Source organism: Cavia porcellus, unplaced genomic scaffold (assembly GCF_034190915.1).
Source record: "Cavia porcellus strain 051 isolate PalLab524CR breed Dunkin Hartley unplaced genomic scaffold, mCavPor4.1 scaffold_25, whole genome shotgun sequence".
NCBI classification, from domain to species: domain Eukaryota; kingdom Metazoa; phylum Chordata; class Mammalia; order Rodentia; family Caviidae; genus Cavia; species Cavia porcellus.
The window spans coordinates 5588304-5614244 of record NW_026947508.1 but is presented as its reverse complement, the minus strand read 5'-3'; the positions used below and the strand labels follow the sequence as shown (position 1 = coordinate 5614244).

At 61.3% G+C, this 25941-nt stretch overlaps 1 protein-coding gene across 2 annotated transcripts; it reads right to left on the bottom strand.

The window, feature by feature from the left end:
* Positions 1–3991: 3991 nt before the first annotated feature.
* On the bottom strand, positions 3992–22187 carry Tmem201 (transmembrane protein 201). Of its 2 annotated transcripts, none has more exons than XM_003471442.5 (11): positions 21980–22187; positions 16916–17036; positions 16286–16480; positions 15262–15432; positions 14028–14380; positions 13439–13642; positions 8834–9066; positions 7562–7633; positions 6883–7179; positions 5977–6114; positions 3992–5160 (listed from the first exon to the last, which is right to left on the bottom strand). In XM_003471442.5, exons 1-11 carry the CDS (start codon positions 22090–22092, stop codon positions 5063–5065), a joined length of 1995 nt encoding a protein of 664 aa, XP_003471490.2. In that variant the 5' UTR covers positions 22093–22187; the 3' UTR covers positions 3992–5062. The 2 variants fall into 2 exon arrangements, with proteins under 2 accessions (XP_003471490.2, XP_013009528.2); XM_013154074.3 differs by lacking the exon at positions 21980–22187 and adding an exon at positions 17232–17555.
* Between the last annotated feature and the right edge of the window lie 3754 nt (positions 22188–25941).

The following is a 25941-nucleotide window of genomic DNA, read 5'->3' as shown; positions in this document are numbered from 1 at the left end:
CTGTTTGCATAGAGGATCTAAAGGACCCAGAAGCGGCCCTCAGTGATGTCCTTGGTCCCATCTCCCGCCAGCCAGCAGAGGAAGGACGGCCAGCTGGCAGAGCTGCCCAAGGGTTGGGTGCTGAGGACTGATTCCTCAGACATCTGGTCTGCCTGAAGCTCAGGGGAGGCAGGGGCATTAGAGCCACCTGGAAAGGTAGAGCCAAGGAGCCAGGAGCAGGGCTGGGGGGTCAAAAGGAGGGTCCCCCCAGAAACGCCTGGTGACAGCTACCAAGGAGGACTCTGTCCAAGTCTTAAGTTTGTCCTGAGTTGCTCTGAGCCTAATCGAGTGGGCCTGTCCTAGAGGAACCCCAGTCTTAGAGATTTGCAGGTGAACATGAAGTGGGTGTGCAGCTGGGGCTCCCGGGGTCCCCCTCCTCTTGAATTCCCCTGGGGAGGGGCAGTGACAGGTTTGCAGGGACATGGAAAGACGTACAGTGGAACGCAGTGCTTAACATCAAGCAGCGTAGTCGACCAGGGCCAGCAGACGTCACAGCCTCCGTGCAGGGTTCAGGAGAGCATGGATTGTTCACCCAGCCCCCAGGGCTTCCAGTGGCACGGTGTGGCGGGGTAGATGGCTGACGGGAGGCAGGTCCCCGCCAAAGTCACAGCATCACATTGCGTGGTCAGGACTGAACAGCGGCTGAGGCCTCAGGGTTCGGTTTCGCCTGCCTGGATCTCCTTAGGGCTCTCTTCTCGGCGAGCTGGGGCCACTTGCACAGCCCCGCCACTTGCCGTGGAGGTGGCTCAGAACCGTGCCACTCTCTCAGAGCAGATGAGATCGTGCTGCTCTGGGTGTCTTGGAGACCCAGAGAAACACGTGGGGACACACAAGGACATCAGAAGGAGCAGGGATGGGATCCGTCCCACAGGTGCCAGGCAGGAATCTTGGGGTTACTTGGGGGAGACGGAAATCATTCTGACCAGGGTGCCACAGAAACTGCACAGCAGCTGTGCCAAGGCCCCAGCTTGTACAGCAAGCACAGATGTCCTGGAATCTCAGGTACAGGCCCGTTTCCATGCCCTGCCTGGCTCCTGTCACCGCCCTCTGGTGACTCGATACAAGGGATCCTGAGGTGTTGGGGCAAAAGGGCTCAAGAGGCTTCTGAGCATGGCAGGTGCCCCCGGAAGGAGAACCCTGTGTGCCGCAGGGCCCACATCCCTCTGTTCTGGAAGAGTCAGAAGCCGAGAGCTACTGCTGTGGACCGTGGCAGAAGCAGCCTGAACACAGCCCTAGAGCCCAGCACAGGGGCCCTGCAAGCCCCACAGTGGCTAGAACCCACTGTGCATCCCTGGCTGGTAAAGGTGCAACAGGCTCCCGGGGCCACTGAGGTGGCACAGCACACCTGCAGCCACGTGGAGCCCCAGCTGCTGGCTCTGCAACACATGCCGCACAGGCCTCGCTGGTGCCCGTGGGCCAACCCCCAGCGACGGAAGCCAAGGCTAAACCAGATACGGAAGTGGCAGCACACTGCCCATCCTGGGGATGCTCGGACAGCTGTGACCCTAGTCGGGCGGCCGCGTGGATGGTGGTGACCCGTGGGAAGTGGCCTGTACAGTAGCTGCGGGCACAGATCCAGTGGGTGGCACAATGGGAGAGGGACTGGCGGGTGCCAGGTGTCCAGGCGTGCAAGGCTGCTCCTGACCACGACCCGAAGGAAGGATGCAGGCACCAACTGGGCAGGTGTGGGAGCCAACACACCTGGGACGAGGCAGAGGTGGACGACCCCAGGCCCAAGGGTGCGAGCGAGGGCCATGCACATACGCGCAGCTCCAAATTGTGCGTGGTGCCACAGAGAACTGACAGTGATGGGGACACGCAGTTCACCAACACAGACGAGCAGCACCAGGGCGAGGGCAGTCAAGGGCAGGCTGGCCTGTAACTCGTATGCATCCCCCCGCCTCAGCCTCCTGATGCTGGTAACGCAGGTGTGCACCACCACGCCCGGTGGAAGGGCGCTTTCCCCTTAGCAGCAGGTAAAAGGCTTACAGGGAAGGTGCCCTGTGTGGCCAGCAGCAGAAGCCACAGAGTAAAATCCCACTGCGGGGTGGGAGTGGGGTGGCCCCCGAGGGCGAAGACACTGCAGGCTTTGGCCACGGGACCCGGAAATCAAGCTGAGCCCTGCATGTGCCTGACCACCGTTTGTGCCCTTCTGGGAGGGAAAGTCTGTGGCTGCCGCTGGAGGGACGCGGTGGCCTCACAGGTGGTGTCCTGCTCTCCAAGGAGCAAACTCCGGGAGGGGGTGGAGAACGAAGAGCGGAAGCGAGGCTGGGGCCCAGAGTACCGTCCTCGGAACCTGGCCATGGGACTGTGTCCAGCGACCTGCAGCCCGGCGAGGCGGCCCAGCACAGGGCAGGGCTGCAGCGCGGAGGTCCCAGCAAGGATGGGGTGTGAGTGTTGGACACCAGGGCGCCCGAGGGCCCTGCTGGCTTTCGGTCCTGCCTTGGGGTTTGATCGGTGCCCTAGGAAACCAGTGGCCCAGCACAGGGTCCTGGGGCCCTGCAGCCTGTGCGCTGCCCCCAACAGCTCAGGCCCCCGCTAGGCTGGCTGTCGGCCCGTTTGGCAGGCAGATTCCGGCGTCCCACGCTTGTGCTTTCGTGGTGGGGTCACGGTCTTTCTGTTTCTTCTTCTTTTTTTTTTTCGCTTACATGTATTTCTAAAAAAAATTTTTATTTTAAAGGGAGTAAAACAGGACAATGAAATGAAATTAAAAAGTGACAGGAGAGTAGGACGCCCACGAGCCTTACTACCTTACATACTGCTATCCTCCGGTCACCCAGACGCTGACCCAGCCTGCAAACCCAGCGGGACAACGTAAATATCAGGGGGCTTCCTGCCTCGGTCCCTGTCACCTCGGCCTGGGCCGTGTCCGGCTGACCACGGGGGGGCCACGGACTTCCCCACTGCTGCTCCCGTCCAGTGCGTCCACCGCCCTGGACTCCTGCAGTCTCCTCTCCGTGGGCTCCAAGCCTGAGATCAGGCCCTTCCTGTGTCCACGGCGCCCACCTCGATCCTCCTCCTCGTGTCCCAGGGTCCAGGCACCAAAGCTTGGAGAGGTTTTTTCTCTGCTGCTCACCGTGCCACATTTTCCTGAAGTCCTCCATTCTAAATCCTGAGTGATAAGTATTCTGCTTTCAGAATGAGACAACAGATGACATCCTGAAGGTGACAGAGACATCCAGGGAAGTAGGAAGGTCACGACACTTGGGGAAGGCATAGGCCCCCTCAGGAACAGCGCAGCTGGGGCCCAGGTGAGGTCTCAGGTTCCAGGGCGGAAGGGGCCAGGACCTGAGCAAGATGGCAGGGTCCCCCTGCACCAGGGGACAGAGGGGCGGTGTGGTCCGGCGGCCTGAGTATGCCCTCAGCCCTGCCCACCCTGGCCTCAGAGAGCCTGGTGGTCACCCAGCCATGATGATGGCTCCTTCTCCATGCATTGAGCTGATGGCTGATCCCACAACAGCCTGGATGGTTTGGGTTCAGGTTCGGGTTATAGAGTTAGAGCCGGGGCTGAGGCAGGAAGATCAAGGTCAGCCTGGGGTACAGTGAGCTCGCTGTGAGACTGTCACCAACTAAACCAAACGGAACCAACAGCAAGGCGGACGACACAGACCGCTCCATCCTGACCCGAGCCGAGCAGCCGGGCCCCCTGGGTCCAGCCAAGGTGCCGGCAGTGGCCTCTCACCTCCCCCAGAGGCCTGGAGTGCTTGCTCAGTGCCATCTGGGTGCCAGCACGGGCCCAGCAGCCAGGAGGAGCCAGGCGGCTGCTGGCCAGGCCCGACCTGGCCCAGGCCACCCCTCTGCCCAGCTCTTGGGCCTCTCACAGGGCGCCTGGACCCCACCAGGAGCTGGGCCTCCCTGCAGCTCTGTACCGAGCGCAGAGGCCCATCATCTTTTCTGCCCGGTCCTCCCCAGCGCTCCCCGGGCGGGTGAGGACAAACATGACATAGCCAGGTCCAGTTCCAAGGTTGGCCTGTTTTTTGGTTTCATTTTTTTGCTTTTATAAAGAAAAATAAGGTTGTGTTTTCTCTTGGGAACAAACCATGAGTAAAAGCCCCTCCCAGGTCCACAGGGCGCCAGGGCCTCCTGGGACACGGGATGGCAGGGATGGGGTTTTGTTTTCTTAGGCGACAAACGAAAGTAGAAACCAGGACAGAGCGCTGTCCAGAGGGACATTAAGGCGCCATGCCCATGCTGGATCCCACCCTGGCAGGGGGACTTGGGGTCCAGCACTGACGCCTGGGCCAGGGATTGACAGCACCCACGTGCAGGCAGCATCCTGCTGGCCAGGCAGCGCCTCGCCCGACAGAAGTGTAAAAAAATAAAATAAACTTTATCCCTGAATGACAGTGAAGACCCTGCCCCGGCCCGACGCCGGCCCGCCTTCCTCAGCGCCAGAGCCCCCAGGAGCAGACAGCCTGGGCCAGGACGGGGTCCCTCAGCCCCTGGAGGGGGGGAAACAAGCGTCTGATGTTGAGGGGCTGACAGATGGGAAGGGCAGGAGGAGGACAAAGTGGGGACGGTGGAACCTCAGGGGCTGGGGTTGGCAGGGGTCCAGTGTCATCCAAGATCACAGCTCGTGTGCAGTCAGGGGCCTGGCCAGGTCCCCATGGACAGCGTGAGCGAGGGGCCGGGGAGCTCCCAGTGTCACGGAGTAGGCGTGCACCTAGCAGGAGGGGAGTCTGGGGGCCCTGGAGCCACAGCAGGGCGGGGCCTCCTCGTCCCAGGCCATCTTCATCTCGGTGGGGCTGGGAGGTGGCTTGGTGCCAGGTGGCCTCAGTGGGCAGGGCACTCCCTCTGGGCAGGCTTGAGTGGTGGGCAGGGAGCCTCGGCAGGCAGCCCATCTCCGAATCCCTGGCCTCGGGTCGAGGTGTCAGCACCAAAGGAGACTGATGTCAGCCGAGGAGGCAGCAGTGGGTGAGGAGCAGGTGCCTAAGGATGGGCGCTCTCGTGCCCGGGAGACGGAGGGTCCTGGTGGCAGTGGTGATGGGCTTGCCTTTGGGCACCGCCCGTGGGCACCAGGAGCTCAGCGCAGGCTCTGGTACAGATAGGCCGAGGTGAACACAGCGTTGGCAGCCAAGCTCACGGCCAGGAGGCCTCGGATCAGGGAGGGGCCGAGTTGCCCTGTGGGGGGACACAGCTCATCAGAGGGGTGCGGTGGGGCCCAGCACCCCAGTGCCCTCCCCAACCAAGAGGCTCCCTGCTGGGAGGGACCCAGACCACCATGCAGGCCGAGGCCATACCGGCCTATGCCTGCACCTGGGCCATGACCCGATGAAATGGGAACCTCGGATGATGACCCAGCCCTAAGCAGCAGGGAATTTTTTGTCTTTTCGAGACAGGGTCTTGCTATGCCATTCAGGCTGAGCTCACTCTTATGGCCCAGGTTGATCTTGAACTCACAACGATCCTCCTGCCTCAGCCTCCCGAGTGCTGGGATTACAAGTGTGCGCCACCACATCCAGCTGTAGCAGCAGGGGCTTCTCTCTACAGCACCCTGGGCCCACCCGGCTGCAGCTTCCCCTCCACACACCCTGCCTCCTGCCAGGGAGGGGAACCACTGAGGGACCTCACGGCCCACCAGTCAGGAAGCAGAGTCCAGGACCCCAGGACACAGCCCAGCACCCAGGCCCAGGCCTGAGCCCGACATGGGGTGCCAGACCTGCACCCCACACTAGGCTGCTCTGAATGCACCTGGCTCCCCAGGCCGGAGGTGTCCAGCACAGTGGCAGCCCTGGGCCACAGGAGGTGGGGCAGCGGAGGAGCTGAGCTCCTAATCTGACTCTGAAGAGTCACGGCTGGCACTGCCTCGCACGATGCACCCCAGAGGCCTGGGTCGTGGTCCCGGGGCACGGGAGGGTCGCCGAGGACCCTTGGATCCCTTCCTGCGTCACTAAGCCTATAGTTCCAGGCTGGGGGCAGTGGCGGCAGGGTACAGACCCTTCCAGGCGGTGGCCTCCTCTGAGCACCCTCGGGTGGTGGTGTCTACCACGCAGGCGGACGACTGGGACGAGTCATCTTCCTTCTTGACGGAGCGGCTGCTGCAGGGGCTGCCACTCTCCGGCCTCGCTCTCTGGTCTGCAGGGAGAAGGGCATGGTCTCAGAGGTGCCGCAGCAGGCCAGGTGACAGATGGTGACAGAAGGAGACAGTGCCACGGTGGCCTCAGGGCACCCTCCCGATCCCCCACCACCCTGACCGCAGAAGGCTGGGTCCACAGCGAGCCCAGCAGGACCCTGGCTGCACAGGTACCCTGGCGGGGCGACCGCAGGAGGGCAGCTCTGGGGACAGGGAAGCCCAACCGCCCCGTCCTCTGCCTGGCCAGCATCTAGCCCAGTGTGGTAGGATCTTCTGACACAGCCAGGAAATCAGTGCATCTGTGAGCAGGTGTGGAGCTGCACACTGTGATCCCAGCACTGGGGAGGCTGAGGCAGGACAGCTGCGCATTTGAGACCAGCCTGGGCTACACAGTGAGTTCAAGGCCAGCCTGAACCACACAGCCTGACTGCCTCAAAGCACAAACACTGAAAAACATCTGAGAAAATCCTAGATGGTCAAGGAACTAAGAGCCCAATTAAAAATGATTTAAACATCAAGCCAAACAAAGACACCTGTGACAGGCCGGTTATCAGGCCATGATGTGGTGTTTTCAACAGAAACCTGAGAAAGGGGCTCCCTGGCCAGTTTTAAAGAGAAAGACAAAGTCAGTCGATAGCCGGCAATGTCCCGGAGGACCCCAGGTCCCCAGAGCCGCACACGGAGTCCAGAGCTGACAGTGACCAAGGCCCCCTCCCCGCCCCCCTGGTGGAGCGCGCTGTCGGCCAGGCCTGACCCCGCACTGTGCTCACCGGGGCTGAGCTTGGCGTCCCTGTCTGGTATGGGCGGCCGCGGGGGCGGCGCGAGGGTGAAGAGGCTGCCGTTGTGTGGGGAGTGCTCCTCCGAGCTGCTGGGGGTGCCGGGCAGCTCCCCAGGGCTCCTGGGGAACAGCAGCAGCTTCTGCCCTTCCAGGTTGAGCCGGGCAGGGCTGATCAGGGGTCTGCGGAGGCGCAGGGAGCCGGAGCTGGAGGCCACGGAGCTGGCCACGGAGGGCGCTGGGGACGGCAGGGGGGACGACGGGTGGCACCCGGACAGCAGAGAGAAGTAACCTGCAGGGCGGGTGACCGGGCCGTGAGGGCAGTGACATGGGAAGGTGTTTGGGGCTTGTGTTGTGAATGGGGGACACAGGGAGCCTGGTGGGCACCTGAGCGGGTTGGCTGATGGAGAAGGGAGGTGGTGGTGAGCCCCAGCCACTTGGGGACAAACTCGAGCCTGACCGGAGGTCACTGGCCAAGCCTGTGGTGTCCAGCACTCAGAGCCATCTCCCGCTGTGGACCCCGCCCTAAAATCACTGCCCACTTCAGAGGAAACCAAGGCACGGGGTCTGGTGTCTCGGGCAGGCCTGTGAGGCCCCAAAGCTAAAGCCCGACCACTGCTCCCGCTCCCCACCCCCGGGCCCCAAGCCCCTCTCCGGGGTCTCCCTCTCCTTACCTGGAAGAGGAACCTCCTGGGGGTGAGATACTCGCGACGGGGGGCGGCTCCCGCTGAACAGGTACCCTGAGTCTGGGCAGAAAGACACCCCACACGTCAGGCTTGGGTGCGAGGTCCCCTCCTTCTGCCATCTTCCGGGGCTTTCATGAAATCACAGGCACAGCCGAGGCACCTGTCCTGCCTTGCAGGACAGATGGAAGCCTCTGGGGTCATGAAGAGTGGGCAGCTGGCCCTCGTCTCCTGCTCCTCATTCTGTGTGTTTGCTGCAGGGTCCCCAGACCCAGACGCCTGAAAGGGACCCCACAGGACTCCAGGGCCACACGTGGCCGAGCACATTGCTACAGGGATGACACCCCAGGGCTATGTCTGGGCGGCCTGGCCTGCTGTCAGGTTCCAAGTCTGGCACCGTGCCTGACACACAGGACACTTTTCGGGGACCAGAGCAGCCCTCACCGCCAGCCACCTGGCTCAGTCTGGGGAAGCAGGACGACCCAGAGTCCATGTCTCTGCTGTAAGGGCCCCCGAAGGCCTGGAACTGTCACCCACTTAGCTGGAGTAACCGTCTCCATCTTGGAGGACGCCCTCCCATGGAGTCACCCAGGAAACGGGCTCGTGGCTCTGCACCGAGCAGCAGCCTGACTGGAGCAGTCGCTGAGGCACCTCAGGATAGAGAAGCTGGGGTGACCCAGATGCACCCACATTCTGCCTCGAAGCCCCTGCAACCAGTGAGCTTGGTCACCAGCGACGCCTACCGAGGGACAGGGCGGCTTTTCCAAGGGGGACAAGGGTCATCACAGACAGGCCAGGGCTCAGGCAGATTGAAAACTGCATTCAAGCAGAGCGTCTTGGTGCGTACCCATAATCCTAGCACCCTGGGAGGCTGAGGCAGGAGGACTGGCCCTTGGGGCCCAGCCTGGACAACTTATACAACCGGCCAGAGTGGTGAACCCTGCCCATGAGGCACACTGCCCAGCTCCTGGTCTCAGCACAGTGTGGATAAAAGGTGAGACCCTGGGCACTCAGAGACCCTGGTACTTGTGGCCTTCGGAGGCCCTGGATAAATCCTCTCATGGGGCCCTCACTGCCTCCCAAGATGCCCCCTCCTCCCACTGCACTCTGGAAGGGTAACAGGCTGCACGGGCAGCGCTCTTGGCCAGGCACAGCAAGAGTGGGCTAACCCAGCTCTGAACGGGGTGCTGACCACTGAGCTACACCGTCAGGCCTTGACCCACAAGGGTCGATTCCACTGCCCTATCCCCTCCGGCCTCTTACCTGCTCGAGTCAGAGAAGGGATGGTGCCCAGCGAGAGGGCACGGCTGAGGCGGCCTGGCAGCGAAGAGGGCGAGGCCCGGCGGGGCGACCGGAACAGCTGCTGGTTGGCGAGCGGCAGGAATCCCGGTGGGGTGGGGACGAACAGGGCCGGCGAGGAGCCCGTGACACTCGGGCTGGGCATGGCCAGGCTGGGGCCAGTGGGGAAGAAGCCTGTGGCGTCTCCGGGAAAGCACCTGCGAGCACCGTCGGGCAAGGAGAGAGGAGCAGGTGAGCCGAGGACCTGGGGGTTAGGGTCACCTGGCACAGCAGGGCCCGGCCCCGGCTCGGAGTATGGGGGGCCTGGAGTTGGGGTCCAGAGGAGGCGTGCGTTAGTGGAAGCAGGAAAGCAGTGGCCCATTCGTGCCATTAGGAGCGGGTGGCAGGGGTGCCAGCATGACCAGCCCGCCCTGCATGCCCCTTTGGCTCACAGCAAACCACCTCCACTACAGGTCTCGCCGTTAAGGAGGCACTGTCACTCCTGCCAACCTCAACGCCACTCCCTTGCCCGGCGTGATGATGCCCGGAGACTCGGGCTCTGTCTGGCACTTCCCGTCTCCCCAAGCCTCCCACACAGCAGAGCTCAGTGATGCTCGGTGGCCCTTGCTGGGCACAAAGCTCTGAGGCGTGTCCTGGCGCCCTGCCTGGGAGGACCGCTGCCTGCCCTGTGGACACTTCGTGAGCCGGCTGGGCTGAGGACCCGAGGTCACTCCCACAGAAACACATCAGAATCGCACTGAGAAACGCCCTGGAAACGGCTACTAGGTTGCCCAAAAGACAGAGGTGACAGTGTCTCTTTAACTCGAGAAGATACAAATCACACAACAGGACCAGGGGTCCCAGGCCAGAATGTCAACCATGCTTCCGATTAAGGCCCCAGATTACAGAGGGAGACAGAGGCAGTTAATACGTCAGTCTGCTGTCTGGACGGGGCCCTGGGTGCCCAGCCTTACCTGGATCCCAAGGGACAAATGGGCCCAGAAGACACTGCTGATTGACGGAGGGGCGGGCAGACTCAGGCCCGTGGTGAGCCGGGGGTGGCTAAGGTGCCTGGGCCGTCACATCAGAGTGCTGGGGGTGGGGGGTCACTGGCTACGATGGGCACTGTCCACGGTCCAGGGCACTTTCCACCTCCCTGTCCCTTTTAAAGAAGTTTTGCGAGGCGGGTGCGGGGACTTCCCGAAGAATCATGGACCTTCCCAATTCCCTGCCAAGTGCCAGAAAGCCACCAGAAGTATAGCTCAGAGTCTGGGAAAAGTGAGGCAGAGAATCTGCAGAGGCCCTGGGCTGGATGGATGCAGCCTTGCTGTCTGCTGACCTGTCCCTTTGGGCCTACTGACACCCCAAGATTCTAGGGAAGGCTCTGCCTCCAGCCAGAGGAAGTCTGAGGGACACGCTCAGTGGTAGAGCGTCTTCCAGGCACGAACTAGAAACCCCAACCAGACTGAAACCAAAACCAGAGGTCCCACATTCCTGCTGGGGACCTTCATGCCAGCTTCAGGGAAGGCGGGAAGCAGCGTGAGAACGGACACCTTCGGGCGCGCGGCTGGGGGCCTCGGGCCTGCCCACTCAGGACAACAGTGGTACCACAGCAGCAGGTGTGGCCTCAGAGTGGGCAGGAGCTGGGCCCCTGCAGCAGGACTCTGTGCTGGGCTTCTGTGCCCCATCTCCAGGGACCCCCAGGGACGGGCAAGCATGGTGAGGGGCTGGTGAGGGTGGAGGCACAGGTTTCAGAGGTGACTGGGGGGATCTGAGCCTCCTGGCACCTCTGGGTGGGCACCAGCAGGCACAGCTGGGTCTGGCCAGGGTGTCCCCCCTTTAACAGGACCTGTTTACCCTCCCTGGTGAAGCCCAAGATCCAGACACCAGGCACAGGGACTGTCCCTGACTTGCATGCCACCAGGAGTGCTGGCACTGTGAGAAGGCAGCTCTAGACGTGCCCATGCCCTGGGGTGACACCAGGAGACATGGCCCTACCCCAGGGGTTCCTTCTGGTAAACGGAACCCAGCTTTGGCCAAAGCCCCGGCCTGCCTGGGGCCCAAGTGTGCCTGTCCCCAGAGGCAGGTGGTGACCTCGGGGAGGGCAGCCCGGACTGTCACCCCACCCTGGAGGAGCTGGGTGGCCTCCTGCCAGCTCCATGAGGAGCTGGGCAGAGATGTTTGACGCTGCTATGAGACAGGGAACACAGCCTCGGCGGTGAGGTCTCTGCCGCCGGCCCTTGAATCTGATTCCTAACCCAACTCCCGTGACAGGCACACACACACCCCAAAGCCTAACCCCACGCCCCTGCCGGGCTCAGAAGCACTTCTGAAGAAACATGAAAGAAAAAGAAAAACGCCAAGGTACCTGATGCCAGCCGAGGTAGCAGGCCCAGGAGGCATTTATTGAAAACACAGCGTTCAGAACAGGATGACTAGGGCCGGGCGGAGGGTACAGCGGTTAGGGGGCACTAGACAATCCACGGTCTACTTCAGGAAGACGTGGGCACACAGGTTACGGGCCTTTCTGAACGGGACGGGGTGGGTGGCCAGGGCATGGTGGAGGGTGGTCCCGGTTTAGTCCAGAGCCAGTGTTACTAGGGCACTGCTCAGCCCGGGGTGGGGACCCCAGCCTGCAGCCTGCACAAGGCTGATCCCCCAACCTCTCGGGACGGCCACCTTCCCTCCCTGCGATCCCACCCCAGCCTGGGACAGCCACCACCAGGCCAGCCCCGGGAGTGTCTGCTTTTCCACAGCTGTTGCAGCAACACCAGAAGACTCAACTAACACACAGTTCATTTGTAACAGCCCAGAGAACTCCAGAAAGGCCAGGAAGCCCGACTGACTGATACGCGTTCTTGTTGCCACCAGGGGGCAGGAGAGGCACTGCCTAGCAGGGTATCCTGGCCAGACTAGAGCTGGCTCGGGTTATTATAAATAATTTAATTTAAACACACACACGCACACACACACATACACACACGTCCTGCTCTAACCCAATGCCCAAACTGCAGAAATTAGTATCACACTGTCAGTTTCCTAAGGACGGGAGACCCATGGGGACACCAGAGTGCATGCCCCTCCCTCCCTCCCCTCTGAGGCTGAAGACAGGCGGGGACTCTGATCCCTTCAGAATTCGCAGCCGCCAGGGGCAGCTGTGGCCAGTGCACCCCACTGCCCTCACGCTGAGCTGAAGGGCCTGGGCCTCATCTGTGTTTTGGGGGTGGTTTCTTGTCTCATCCCACACAGGACGAGCTGAGTCCAGTGACCCAAGGTGACACAGAAGCCCCCGCGACCCCAGGTGCACCACACATACAGCAGAGCAGGGGCTCTCTGGTTGCAGAGGTGCAGATGGAAGGGGATCGGAAGGGACCGCCACGGGCCAGCCATTGCCTGCTAGGAAGCACCCTGGCTTGTGCTGAGTACGACCCTCAGGCAGGTTTGACTGGCTATGCCCTCCCCCCGCAACGGCGGAGGTGCCCTTGGAGGGCATGACAGAGTTAGGCCTGCGGGGGAGAGGGCAGTACGCCAGGGCCACCAGAAGCACTTTAAGGCCTTGGAGAACCACAGGCTGAGAGCTTTCTCTATGGGGAGATAGCACCTCAACTGCAGGGCATGTCCCTGCCTGCTATTTTACATAACCTCACACCCATGGGGACCAGCACCCTGGGGTCCTGGCCAGGACCATTCACAGCCACAAGGAGCACCTCTGGGCCTTGCCTTGGGGGCGATGAGCCTGGAGGGGGCACATCCCTGGGTGGCACCCACAGGGAAATGGAGGGCACCCTCTGTGAGTAGCTGCAACAGACCAGTGACAGGTGACAGGGACCTGGGGCCCCATGGCCAGTACATTCCACAGGCTCCCGACCCATGCTTCTCCCCGGCACTGCATGGGAGCAGGGCCACGTCCTCCTGCATGGCCCACAGTAGGGACCTTCCCACTGGGGCCTGGCTGCTGGAGGGAACCTGCTCTCCCCAATGTAACTGTGCACTGTGGACAGGGATCATGTTGAGATTTCTGGCCAGGCCAGGCAGGGACCGAGGACAGTGCTATCCCTTTAGAGAGGGCACTTTGAGAATGGTCTCAGAGAAAGAATTCAGTAGGGGACCCCAGGAGGCAGTCTAGTTGCAATCGAGACCAGCATGGCACGCCAGGCATGAGGTTCCCTGGCAGGGACAGCTGGCGGCTCTGCCCTGTCCCTTGTGCACCCTGCCGAATGGCCTGGGTCCTGCCCAGCAGCCCGAGTGCTCAGGCCATGCAGCACGGCCCCTGTGCCCAGAGCTCGGCAGGAAGCTGGGGGTCAGGAGCGGGCTGCACGGGTACTGCTGAGGCACAGCCGCTGATAAAGGGTTTGAGGCCTAAGAGGTGGAGGCAGTGGAGAGCAGCTCCAGGGTACTTGGGGAGCACCTCAGGTTGGGGGCCGGCTCGGCAGGTGAGGAAGAAGAGGATGCCAGGGCCGGGCCAGGCCCTGGGACCTAGGCGGGGAGGGGAGTAAGAAAGACAAGGCCGAGGGGTGCCTCCTCCGGACGGCGAGTCCCGGGCCTGTGCATCGTCTGTCCTCCCCCCGCAGTCACTGCTGCTGATCTGACCTTCGGGGCCGGAACCTCCGTGGGCCTGTCGCCTTCCTCGTGGCCACGGTCGCCGTGAAGCCCACCAGGCAGCACAGGGACAGCGTGCTGAGCTTGAGTGTGTCCAGCCAGCTGGGTGAGGTCGCCTGCAGGTACTGCTCAGCCAGGTGCAGCCCCAGCAGCAGGGCCCACAGGCAGGCGGAGAAGGCGTCGATCCTCCGGAGCCTGTGGGAGACAGGGCAGGAGGGCGGGTGAGTGCCCAGGGGACAGTGCAGGACCCCCGGACAGTGCAGAGCTCTGAGCCAGTCAGCACCGCCCTGGGTGCGTGCATGCGTGTACCCAGGAGGGAGCCAGGCCCAACGGGACAGGTGGTCAGCAGCACCCCAATTCTCAAGTTGGAGGAGGAGGAGGAGGGAGGTGACCGGGCCCACCCCATGGGGGACAAGTGCTTGGCTGGCCCAGTGCCCTGGCCGCTCTGCCCATAGTGCCTGCCAGACTCCCAGGCCGGGGAACAGGGACAAAGCCTACTTGGCTACATGGTGCCTAGGGCTCAGCCCAGGACTGTGCCTTAGTATCCCCTGCCCGCCGGTGTCCCCGGCCCCACATGCACCTGATGCGGCCGGCTAGCAACATGGCGAGCAGGCAAGTGACCAGGCCCAGGGCCACGATGCCCATCTGGTGGCTGTGCCCGAAGGCCCAGGCCTCGAGCAGCTTCTCCCCTGTGTGCTCGGGCAGCAGGTCCAGCAGCTGCCGCCAGCCCTCAGTCCCGGGGGCAGTGTTGTTGTCTGGTGCAGCCGAGTCGTTGCTGCCAGCTGGCAGGGCTGGGGGCAGGGCAACCCCCAGGGTGAAGGGGTTGCTGGGCCCGTACAGTGCCGTCATCAGCAGGAAGGCGCAGGCCAGGAAGGCCAGGGCGCGGAGCAGGATGACCTGGACTGGGGCCTTGGACGCAGAGGAGCTGAAGCTCTGGGGGGAGGGAGAGGGACACACAGGTCAGGCCGCAGAGCTGCCCTCAGGGCCCGTGCTCACTCTGGGTGGGGGTGCTGACCAGGACCCCACAGCAGCCAGCCCGGTGCCCAGAGCTGCCCACCATTACCCTCTCCCTCCTACAGGTGTCCCCTGCTCTTAGAGAAACCTTTCCCACCCCGTGATGACGTTGTTTCTCTAAGTTTCAATCGCTGTGTCAAGCTGTCACCAAAAGCTTCCCTGTGCCTCTAACTAAACTGCATTCAATGTGCAGGTAACTCTGGCCAGAGGTAAAAAAAAAAAAAAAATACACACACACACACACACACACACACACGCCTGTAATTTCAGCACTCAGGAGGCTGAGGCAGGAGGATCACTGGGTTTAAGAACAGCTTGGAATACAAAGTGAGCTCAAGGCCAGCTTGAATTGTACATTGAGACTGTCTCAAAAAAAATGCACACACATATATCTTATCAATGAGCTCCTCAGCTGAGGACCCAGGAGGCTGGGCTGGAACAAAAGTTCCAGGCCTGAAAACAGGGTCCACGCACCCCATGTCTGACACTCTGAACTCCGGACTGCACATGAGGCCCAACCTGGCAGCGCCATGCACCAGGTGCGGGGCTCTATGCAAGCCCCTCGGCTTCCCTGGGTCTGGGCTCTGCGGCTGTGAACAGTGTCACAGTCCTGTGAACGGTGTCACAGTCCTGCGAGCAGAGCTGAAGGCTGTAGCAAGGGTCAGCAAGCAGGTGCCCAGAGATGGTGGCATGTGGCCATCGCGACCCTGGCCACTCTCCTCAGGAGCACACCCATCCCAGCAGGTGGGGGCCTGGGGTTCCCTGCAGACCCACGCCCCACATGAGGGCCTCAAGCGCACCTGGGCCTGGTCCGCCTCCCGTCGTCGGAACTGGTGGCTGAGCAGCAGGGCACGCAGCTGGCGGTTCTGGTGCTTGATGTAGTACTCCACGGCCGCCTGGCAGGGCCGGCACAGCTTGTACATCTGCTCCAGGTGGTGGCGGTACACCTCGATCTCCTCATCGTATTTGCCCTTGGTGTTGAGGATAGGGGTTCAGATCCAGGCCTGGGCACTCACACGCAGTGACACTGGCGGAGCCCCCCAACTCTGGACTGCTCCCCTGCCCTGCCCCAGAGAATGGTGGCTCCAGAGACCGTGCTCTGGGCTGAGGCTGCCTGGACGTGGCAGACAGATGAGCTGGGCTCTGAAATGCACCGGAGGGCTGCTGCTAGCGCCTGGGCCTCGGTGGGAGCTCAAGGGTTCTGTGGGCTTCGGGGACAGCTTGGGAGCCCAGTCCCTCCCTAGATCCCTCATACCCACCCACCCTGAGATCCCTCAGGGACACAGCACTGAGCCTCCGATGTTTGTCCACAGCGGCCAGGATAGTTATCAGTGTGACCTCCGGGGGGACCGCGTGGGCCTGTCAAGCCTGGAGCCAAGCCTGCCTTCGTCACCTGCTGTAGACCCCGAGCTCCCCGGCAGGACTGGGAAGGCTGGTGTGCCTGCACCTCAGCAGGGCTCTGCCTCCTGAGGTCATGGCACCCCCAGCTAGGCGAGATCTGGGGGTCAGGCAGGAAGAGAAGCCAGGTCACCAGGCTCTGAGGTCCCAGGGGAGGAAAAGTCCAGCTCAGCTGGGCTCTCAGCACCACTGCTTCCTCCTACTCCCAGAGCCAGGAGGTCCGAAGTCCTCCACCCAGGCACCCGTGGACAGGACGTGTTCAAGGGCCGATGTCACGATGGGCCCCACATCTCTCTCTGCCCGGGACAAACCCCTCTGCCCTGGCAGGCTTGGGATTTATCTCCCTGGGGTTCCCAGGCTCGGCTGCAGACACTGGGGAAGCTGGGGAGGAAGCGGCCCTGCCTTGGGGGCGCGGGGCACACTCACCTCCTCCCTGGGCGTGAAGGCCGCCAGCTGCTTGATCTTGGTGGTCTGGTGGTGGTTGCACCTGCGGCACAGCAGCACCTGGCTGCTCACCCACTGCTGCGGCTGCGCGGGCTCTCGGGGGCTGGGCAGGCTGCTCACCACGTGGTTCAGGTGCTCCAGGTACTGGGCAGGGATGGGCTTGTTGTAGTCGCCATTCTGTCGGGGTGGGGGAGGCATCATGGTCAGTGGGAACCCCCTCTCTGACCTGGCACTGGCCCAGGCCTGAGCCTTCGAGGGGCCACACCAGGACCTGAGATTCCCCATTTTTTCTTGACCCAGGAGCGGTAGCTTTCTTCGGAGATGCTTCATGCAGAAGCTAAGGATCATCTGCTGTGGGCGAGGCCACCCAGCCTGGGCACTCCTCCCAGCACCCACCTCACCCAGTTTTGTGCCCAGGTCCTAGCTCTCAGGTCTCGGTGTGCAAACCGTGGCCTGTGGCGCCTGCTTGTTTTGTAAATAGGGACTGCAGGCTCCCAGACTGGCTTCCTGGAGCTTTGGACGAGGGGCCATGCTCCCAGGGCCTACGAGCAGTGAGAATCAAGGAGAGGACAGGGGTCACCACCCTAGGCCACCCTGGGCTGGAGCCCGAACCTCCTGGAAGCCGTTGTACTGCTCGCAGTGGGGACAGTCCCAGCAGTTGCGGTTGCCGTAGGGCACCAGCGTGTCCTGGTTGCAGAACCAGCAGTTGACCATTGTGTGTGTCGGCTTTGCCCTGTGGACCAAGGACAGTGGTGTCAGCCTAGAAGACCCCAATTCTGGCGAGATGCGTGGCCCCGGCCACAGGCCACCCGGGAAGGGGTGCTAGACAGGGGGTCTGGGGTAGCTGGAGGAGGAATCGCCGGCTCCGAGCAGAGGGACGCAGCCTGGGTGCTGCTGTCTCTGCCCCAGGAGGCAGCTGGACACTCACCAGATCCAGCATGTCCATGTGGGGACCCAGGGCCAGCAGCCCCCATGGGCCTCGGGCTGGGACATGGATGCAGAGGGCTCAGGCCCAGCAGGAGAGACAGTACTCCCGGTGGGCTGCAGGGCTTCCCAGGAAACACCCCAGAGAGCAGAGGAAGACGTGGGGCGGAGCCAGTAACAGCTGTCTCTCTGGGGAGGGGATCAGTACAGTGGCCCTCACTGGCCACACATGCTGTGACAGGTGGGGGCTGCAGGATAATCCAGCCCAGACACTCGGGATCTGTGCTCAGCCCTCCACATGCCTCGCTGGCAGGACACTGTAGGGGGGGGGAGGCGGCAGCTGCTGGAGCCCCAGGTCTTGCTGTCCCTTCCCTCCTCCCCGGCCTGGCAGCATGGGCAGCTGCCCCCAGAGATGGCCCTGCTGTTCAGACAGCCTGGGCTGTGGTGCTGCCAGCACTGGAGTATGTGACCCAGGAAGTCCCTGCCCTCCCAGCCTGGGTACCTCTGCCTGCCAAGTGGGTGCCACAGCACCCACCTGTTACAAGGACACAATGACACAGTCATGGAATGCCTTGTGGGGCAAAGGCCCAGCTCTGTCACCACCTCATCCAGGGCTTGCCAGTGGCTGAGCTCCAGCTCCTGTCACCGACTGGCCTTGTGCCTCCACCTCGGGCAGATTAGGGGAGTTCTGTCACCTGCGGGCTGGGGACAAGAGGCCCTGAGCTGCAGGGTCCTGGCTGTGGGAAATGCCGGACAGTGCCTGGTCGATGGGCAAAGCCGGATGTCAACGGATCGTAGTGACCCGGGGGCTGCGAGGCCAGGGACAAGGAGAGGAACGGAACCAGGCCCAGCAGAGGGGGTGGGCGGCAGGATACGCCCGCTCAAAGCTCGCACTGTGACATCTCTCTGCCCGCATCTCCACTTCATTTCCTCACCCTGAGAGGCTCGGGGAGGGCGTCACCCAGTGCCGAGCCTGGTGTGGGGTTAGCGTGCATCCAGCCAGCTCCTGGGGCCACCAAGGAAATGGCACTGGCAAAGGCCATGGTGCCACCCGCGCAGAGACCTGGGAATCCACACTCCTCTGCGTAGTTGGCATTTACCACTCCAGGGCAATTAAACATTTAGCTCTGCTAATTTGTACCTGCTTTACAGGCCCCTTTGTGATAGTGCACGGGGCGTGTCCTGACAGCTGGTGACCAGGCAGTGCCCCTGGTGTGGTAACCTCCCCTCTGGATGATGGCCCGTGGCCCCCCAACTCTGCCGTCGGAAGGGGAGGTCGTCCTCTGCGCTGGCCCTGGGGACCAGTGACAGATGGGCAGGGACCCTGCAGGAAACCCCTCCTGTCCCAGGAAGCCACAGTTTCCACTCGGAGCTCCAGCTCTGTGCTAAGGAAATGGCTCCACGCCCCTTGGAGCCCGGCCTGGCAGTGCAAGGCGGGGATTATCCCCGGTCCCTGGGGCCTGCAGCTCATCTCTGCCTGGAGGCTGGGGTGCTCTCACGGGGTGGGTGGGTGGCACCCACGCTGGCCGGGCAGGGTCTCTGGCAGCAGTTATCTCGTCCAGGGGTAGCCCTGAGGGGTGCAGGGCAGAGCAGGGGACAGTTTGAGGTCCCCTCCTGGGCCTTGTATTCCCAGGGTAGAGTGCGTGGGCCTGGCCTTAGGGCTCGGCTCCCTGGGTTTGATGTGGGCACAGCCCTTCAGTCCCACTTTTGCTCAGGGAAATGCCCCCGGGCTTCCCTCATTCACCCTTGGCCCAGTTCCCTCCTCTGGGCCAGGCTCTGTCCACAGCTTGGCTCCAGAACGAGCCATACTTGGTGGACAAGGTTTGAGGTGACAGGATAGGTACACAGGTGATGCAGGTACCTGAGGAAGACAGCCCTGGACAGGCCGCCCTCAGCCCAGTGCTGGACCAAATGTGGGAGGACAGCAGGCTGTCCCCACGCCCAGACTGTATCCAGGAGGCAGCTTGGGACCCCTGGGGGGGCAGACATTGATTCGGACAAAGCTTTGGGGATGCTGGAAGGGGAGGCTGCAGGTGAACGTGTTCCTGGGAGCATGCATCATGCCCCGGTGGCCCTGATAACACAGAGTCTGGGGCCCGGGGGCCTCACCCTGCACAGGCAGGGCTGTGGTAAGGGGGACCCAATAGGGAGAGCACCCAGCGCAATGCCACACAGCAGACACCACACCAACAGGGCTCAGCTGTCCCCCTGGGGGTCAGAAAGATTGCTTCCCTTGAGATCCACAGAGCAGTGGCCTCACAGGTGGCTCTCCTCTTGGCTTTCTGAGGATCAGCTGGGTAACACTGGCCAGCTCATCCACTCGATGGGCAGAACCCAAGGAGGCCCCCGCCTTCTACCCCAGCAGCACGGAACTGCATCTCAGCACTGCCAGGACCCAAGGGATCTGCAAGCATCCTGCCCCAGACTCAGGCAAAACACACTGAAACCCACAGCAATGCCACCACCATTGAGACCCCCAAATATACACACCCCAGAGACAGGCCCGGCCTGGGGTGTTACACCGTTCCCATCAGATCTCAGAGCCCCGTGAACGGCTTGCAAAGGCCGGACAAGAGGACAAGAATGACACCTCAAGGGTAGGTGGTGACAGAAAGGATGGTGGACAATACACGGTGCCTCTCTGATCGCCCTGAAGAACCAGGGACCACACAAGGTGTGTGCACCAGGGACTAGGGACCGTGGCCTGCAACAGGGGAAAAGCTATGTAAGGACTGTGGGTGCCAGGACAGGCTCTGCTCCACGTCTTGGTCCCCAAACACAGACAGATGCCATGGGTGTGACGGGTGCAGGAAGCCTACAGGGGATGCACCCCAAGGTGGGTGGGACCCAGCTGAGCAGCAGAGTCAAGGTCTAGGGAGGCACAGGCCACCGTGGCTGCCTGGACATAGGGTGGGCCAGCTGGGGAAGGTGTCGCCTGGGGCCTCTGGCCTGGTGCTCTCCTGCCTGAGGGTGCAGGACAGCAGCGAGATGATCAGGGAGCTCCCATGGCACGAGTCTGGGTGGCAGCAACAGTTCAATGACCTGGGGCAGCAACCTGACCTTTCTAGGGCTTTGTTTCCTCTTCTATGAAATAGGAAAGACAAAAGGAGAAGCAGTTGAGGAGCACCCCCCAGCAGGAGCCACTGTCTGGTCAGCGATGCAGGGTCTCAGGGCCATCTTCAGCATGACATGACAGCTGCTCCCATCATTAACATTAACTATTGGGCTAAAAGGAACTCGTGGTGGAGAAATCCTGGGCACAACGGAAGCTCACAAAGACTTCAGAGAGTGACCACTTCCCAACGCCCCAGCTGGGGCTGAGTGGACAGCACCCATCAAGATTCGGCTCCCTCCACACCCTCCGCAGGGCCACCTCCTGCCTTCTGTCACCTCTGCGCTGAGCCAGCAAAGGCAGCTCTGCCAAGCCGCCTTCCTAAAAAAGCTCTGCTCGAATGCCCCCTCCCATTCAAAACTCCCGCAGTGGCCAGGCCAGGGGGAGAAGGGTACATATCCGTGCCACGCTGCTCTTGCTCTGAAATGCTGGCAGCAGCCAATTTACGACCACTAGATGAACCCCACCGCATTGTGAGGGTATGTCAGGGCATCCCAGGAAAGACGGGTCCTTTGCCCAGGTCCTATGCTATTATATGACTCTGTTACCTAGGTGCGTAGAGACTTCTGGATACTATCGTGGCTGCCATTGCAACAGCTTGCCCTGCAGCAGACCACAGCCCCAGACGCTTAGTCAAGAAGAGCACAGGGGAGGACATGGCACCGTGAGCGAGCCCTGCCTCCTGCAGCCCATGCCAAAGGCCAGAGGAAATGCAGGCTCTCAGCGCAGGTGCTGCATCCCACTGCCGAGGAGGAACCCACGCTCTGTGCCAGCTCTGCCTCAGCTCCCGTGGCTCTGAAACAACCGGCTTGGTCAGGCTGACCTTCCAGAGAAGTGACTGAGGGGACCCTCTTGGGTCGGCGCTCCCACAGCCTGCCTGGAGTCCCAATGAGAATCGCACCTCTTCACACTCCCGCATCTCTCCACACCTTCACTCACCGTCCCCCTGAGCAGTAGGACACATCGGTGGTTAAGAAAGACTCGCGGGCCACGCTGCCCGGGGTCAAGCTGCAGCTCCGCCCCTGGCTGCTTGTGGTCTGAGAGTGTTCTCGCCCACCTTCCTCCGTGTCCCCAGGGAAGGGGACAGGGTAGGATGCGGCTCGCTATTCCCTGGGTCTTGATGGAGCAAGAGGCCCTTTAATTGCTGAGGCGGAGGAGCAAGGCCAGCTCTGAATGCGGGGTCTGCAAGTGAATCTTGCCCCTTCCACATGGGGACACATGTCCCTCTGCTACAGCTCAGCCGGGATGCAGTCTAGGCCGGAGGCCAGGACGGCGGGCTCCGGACCCAAGCTGCTCCCAGTCCAAAGCGCGGCTCCTAACTGATGACAATCACTTAGCTCGGGGTCTCCCGTCTTCTGGCCCTGGAGCACATCCCGAACCATCGTGAGCAAAACGGCAAGCCTAGCTACTGTCGCCTCACCCAGCATGCCGCCGGGGCCTAAGCGCCCAGGGCCCAGGGGGCACCAGGGGGCAGCGGCGGGAAGAGGCAGCGTCCCCGCCCGCACCCCGCGTTCGGAGCCCCCGCCCCGGCCAGCTACCAGGCGCGATTCTCAGTCGGGAGCGCGCTGTGGGGGTGGGGCAGCCCGGTGGCCGCGCGAGGACTCAGGCCGGGCCGCGTGCTGCCGGGCCCGCGCACTCACCTACGCGCGATCCGGTAGAGCAGCACGCCGGCAGCGGCGCACGCCGTGATGCCCAGGCCACCAGCCAGGCCGGCCGTGGGGCAGCGGGCCAGCAGCGCGCCCAGTCCTTCCATGGCTCCGGCGCGGGCGGCGAGAAGGCGAGTCCGGGGCGCTGGCGGCGACGCGCCTGCTCGCGCCGTGACCTTCGCCGCTTTGTAGCCGGCGCGGGCCCCGCCCCCTGACTCGGCGCGCTCCCTCCGAGCAGCCAATCGCGGCGCAGGACAAGCCAGGAGGGCGGGGCGCCGGCGGAAACGCAAGGAGCCGGCCCGACTGCGCCCCCTGGCGGCCGGAGGTGGAAGGTAGGGTTCGGGGCCAGCGACGCCCCGCCCACGTCGCCGCTGGCTGCGCACATGCGCGCCGCGTGGGTTCAGAGCCGATGCTGGGGAGTCTGCGGCTGTCCAGTGACCGCGATCGTGCGGGCCAACCTGTTAGTCCTCTTTCTGCGAGGCCTGTCTTCCCAGCGTCTGGCCGAGTTGGGTCTAGGCGCATAAGGCTGTTTCCCTGCAAGTCGCAGCACCTGGGAAGCCACAGTGGGTAACGCGTAGGAGCACAAACTTCCCCAGTTGAACCATCGAACCATGGCCACAGCCGCTGCAGAGTGCAGAGCTGGACGGGGCCTACGGGGTGACGCTGTCTTAGCCGCCTACAGATGATTTCCGTGATATTCTAGAAGTCCCTGTGCGATTGGTTCACACTGACTTGCAAACGGGTTACCTGGGCGGGCCCTGGGGCGGAGATGAAGGTTTCAGTATGGATTGGAGCTACATTACTAGCCAAGGAAAGCTGATAGAAAATATTTGTGTCTGCAATGTTGCTGTGATGCCACAACTTACAGTGCTTCAGAGATCAGTACTGAGTCCTTTGCAGGGAGCCACAGGTCAGTGGAGGCCACTGCCACCTTTGCTTTTTGTTGTCACTAACTTTCCATGCCCCACCATGTGCATTTCCAGACGGGAGGAGGAAGGAAATCCACGAAACCTAGCAGGTCTCTGCTGTAGGAGGCAGGGAGGACAAGGCCTTGGCTCTGGCGTCCACCGAGTCATCGTGACCATCAATAGCTTCAGCACAGGGGAGCTATAACCCTCAGGCGAATGGAGGTCTGCTGGACCCTGGCTTCGGAGGCGAATACTCCTGTTACATTTGGATCCAGAATGGACCCCAAACGATGAGTCCCCAGCCCCTGGTGCTGGTGGAAGGAGGTGCAGCTGCACACCTTGTAATCCTAGCACTCTGGGAGCGACGTAGGAGGTCTGAGGCCAGCCTGGACGATGTAGCAAGGTCTTGTCTCAAACGATAAAAAGGGCTGGGGATGCAGCTCAGTGTAAAGACCCTGAGTTCAATCCCCAATATGGAAAAAGGAAAAAAAGGGGGCCTGGCAGGGGCCTTCTGGTTCTCATAGCTAGCCCTCAAGGGACACCATGGATTCTGGTCTTTCCCTTTTGCTTCTGGGCCAGGAAGTGAAGTTTTGCCCAGCCCCATGCTCCAGCCTTGATGTATCTCCTCCCCACAGCCCCCAGCAACAGGCCAGTCAGCCCTGGTGTGCAGCTCCAAAACTGTGCACCGAAATCAACTTTTAAAATTCATTATCAAAGGGATCAGCTGACCAACATGGATCTGAGCCAGAACAATTAAGACACCAAGGTCCCCTCAACCGCTTGTTTAATAAGCAGAACCAGGGGGCTGGGGATTTCACTCAGTGGAGAAGTGCTTGCCTGGCAAGCGTGAGGTCCTGTATTCGATTCCTGGTACCCCTCCCCACTCCAACGTAAGCAGGATCAGTTGGGTGTGTGGTCAGTTGCACCCCTGTAATCCCCACACCCTGGGAGGCTGAGGCAAGAGGATCACAAGGTTGAGTCTAGACTGCGTGATTCAGCAAGACCCAGTCTCAGAATAGCTCAGTGCGAGGGGCCTGGGTTTCATCTCCAGAACCCAAGTCATGAACGAGTACATACATGACTAAGAGTAACAAATCCCAAAGCCTTGCCTTGTGACAGACAGAAGCCAGTCCTGGGGCTTCTGCCCTCTGCAGTGGAGGCCTCCTTTCCTCTCTGCCTGTTCCCTTCCCACGCTGGGTGCCCATTTCTTTCATTTCCTGCCCTGGTGCAGGAGAAGCAGAAAACTAAATTATCCTCACTAGTAATGAATTTATTCACTTAAGAATGTATGAGCTAGGCATGGTGGTGCCTGTCTCTAAGCATTTGAGAGGCCGAGGTGGGAGGATCACTGTCATCCAAACTACACAGTGAGTTCAAGGTCAGCCTGAGCTACGCAGCAAGATCCTATCTTAAAAAACCAAAAGCGGGTAGGGGAAGGAATATGGAAGTGGAAATGAAGCAATCTAACTTTTAGTCATCACTGGTAAAACCTTGAGGAAAAATTCAGGTTTTCCGCTGAATATTACATTCCAAGTGCCATCATCAAACAGCAAGTGTGAGCTTCCGGAACGGAGACTGCCTTGCTGGCATGCATCTCAGCTACCAAGCTGCGGTGAAGCTTGACTAAAGTGGCTCACTGTGACTTCTGGACACAGGCTTCCCTGTGGCTACACGGATGAATGAAACTTCACTTTAACTGTGACTTGAAATTATCTCCCTTTCCCTTCTCCCAGTGACTGCGACTGAATCAGAAACAGTGCATAGATAGGATCACTATAACTTGGGAGAGGCTGAGGCAGGAGGATCCACTGTGAGATTGAGAACAGCCTGCACTACAAAGGGAGCTCAAGACTAGTTTGAACTGCTTAGCAAGATCCTGTCTTAACAAGACAAAAAAGAATCAATATAGAATTGCTGGTTGGGTATGGTAGTGCACGCTTGTAATCCCAGCACTCAGGAGGCTGATGCAGGAGGATCGTTGCAAGTTTAAGTCCAGCCTGGGTTACAACGTGAAGTCAAGGCAGCCTGAACTGCATAGGGAGACCCTGTCTCAAATAGACAAAAACAAAACAACAAAAACCATAGAACTGTCCTTCAGTTGATAAGTAACCCTCAGCTCCAGTACACTCACAGTGGGGCTGGGGTGCTGATGAAGGGTTACTGATTTTACCTGGGAGTTTTTAGGGTAGCTACTAGGGGTTGGATATAGGGGCTCTCCATTGAGCAAGAGCTCTACTCGCTGAGCCCCACCGTCCCCAGTCCTCCCCGCCTTTTACAGCCCTGGAGACTGAGGCCAGGGGCACTGAGCTATCCCTCAGCCCCTTGTTATATTTTATGCTGACACAGGGTCTCGTTATGGAGCCTAGGCTGGCTCAAACGGGCCACCCTGCTGCCTCAGCCTGCTGCACGGTGGCCAGGACGACAGGCGTGCACCACCACCCTGGCTGCCATCCGTTTTATTACAGTCTTTTGGTTCCCGTATTACATTTCCTTGAAAAACGAGGACATAAAATTCTGGTAATTTTTAAAAACTTTGTTTCAGGGTATTCAAAAATAGCTGCACCTGCAGTCGGAGTATGTGTGGCCCCGTCAGTCCTGCATGGGCTCCGTCCCCAACACTGGGCCAGAACCCTCGAGGGCCCAGCAGCCGGGGCCCAGCTGTGGCTCGCAGAGCGCCTGGCCTGGCCCAGCTCGGCTGCTGGACGTGGCCCAGAGCCGGCAGCCATGAAGCGGCGCTGTGTGACCCGCGCCTGTGTTCTAACTCCAGGAAACCTCCCTCCAAGGCGGCATCCTTAGCTTTCCCATCTCTGCCCCGGGAGCTCACCGGTCTGGAGATGCGGAAGGGAAACAGCGGAAGGCTGCCCACGCAACGCCCAGCGCAGAGCGCTTCTTCCCGGTTGGCGGGCACACCCTGCAGGCGGGCAGGCAGGTGAGGGAACGGTGTGCGCCTGGCCTTCAGCCTTGCTACCAAGAGGTGCTTCCCAGAAACACTCAGTTCATTAGCTACGGTGTACAGTCAAGTGAGCATAAAAGAGGACACGAACCCAA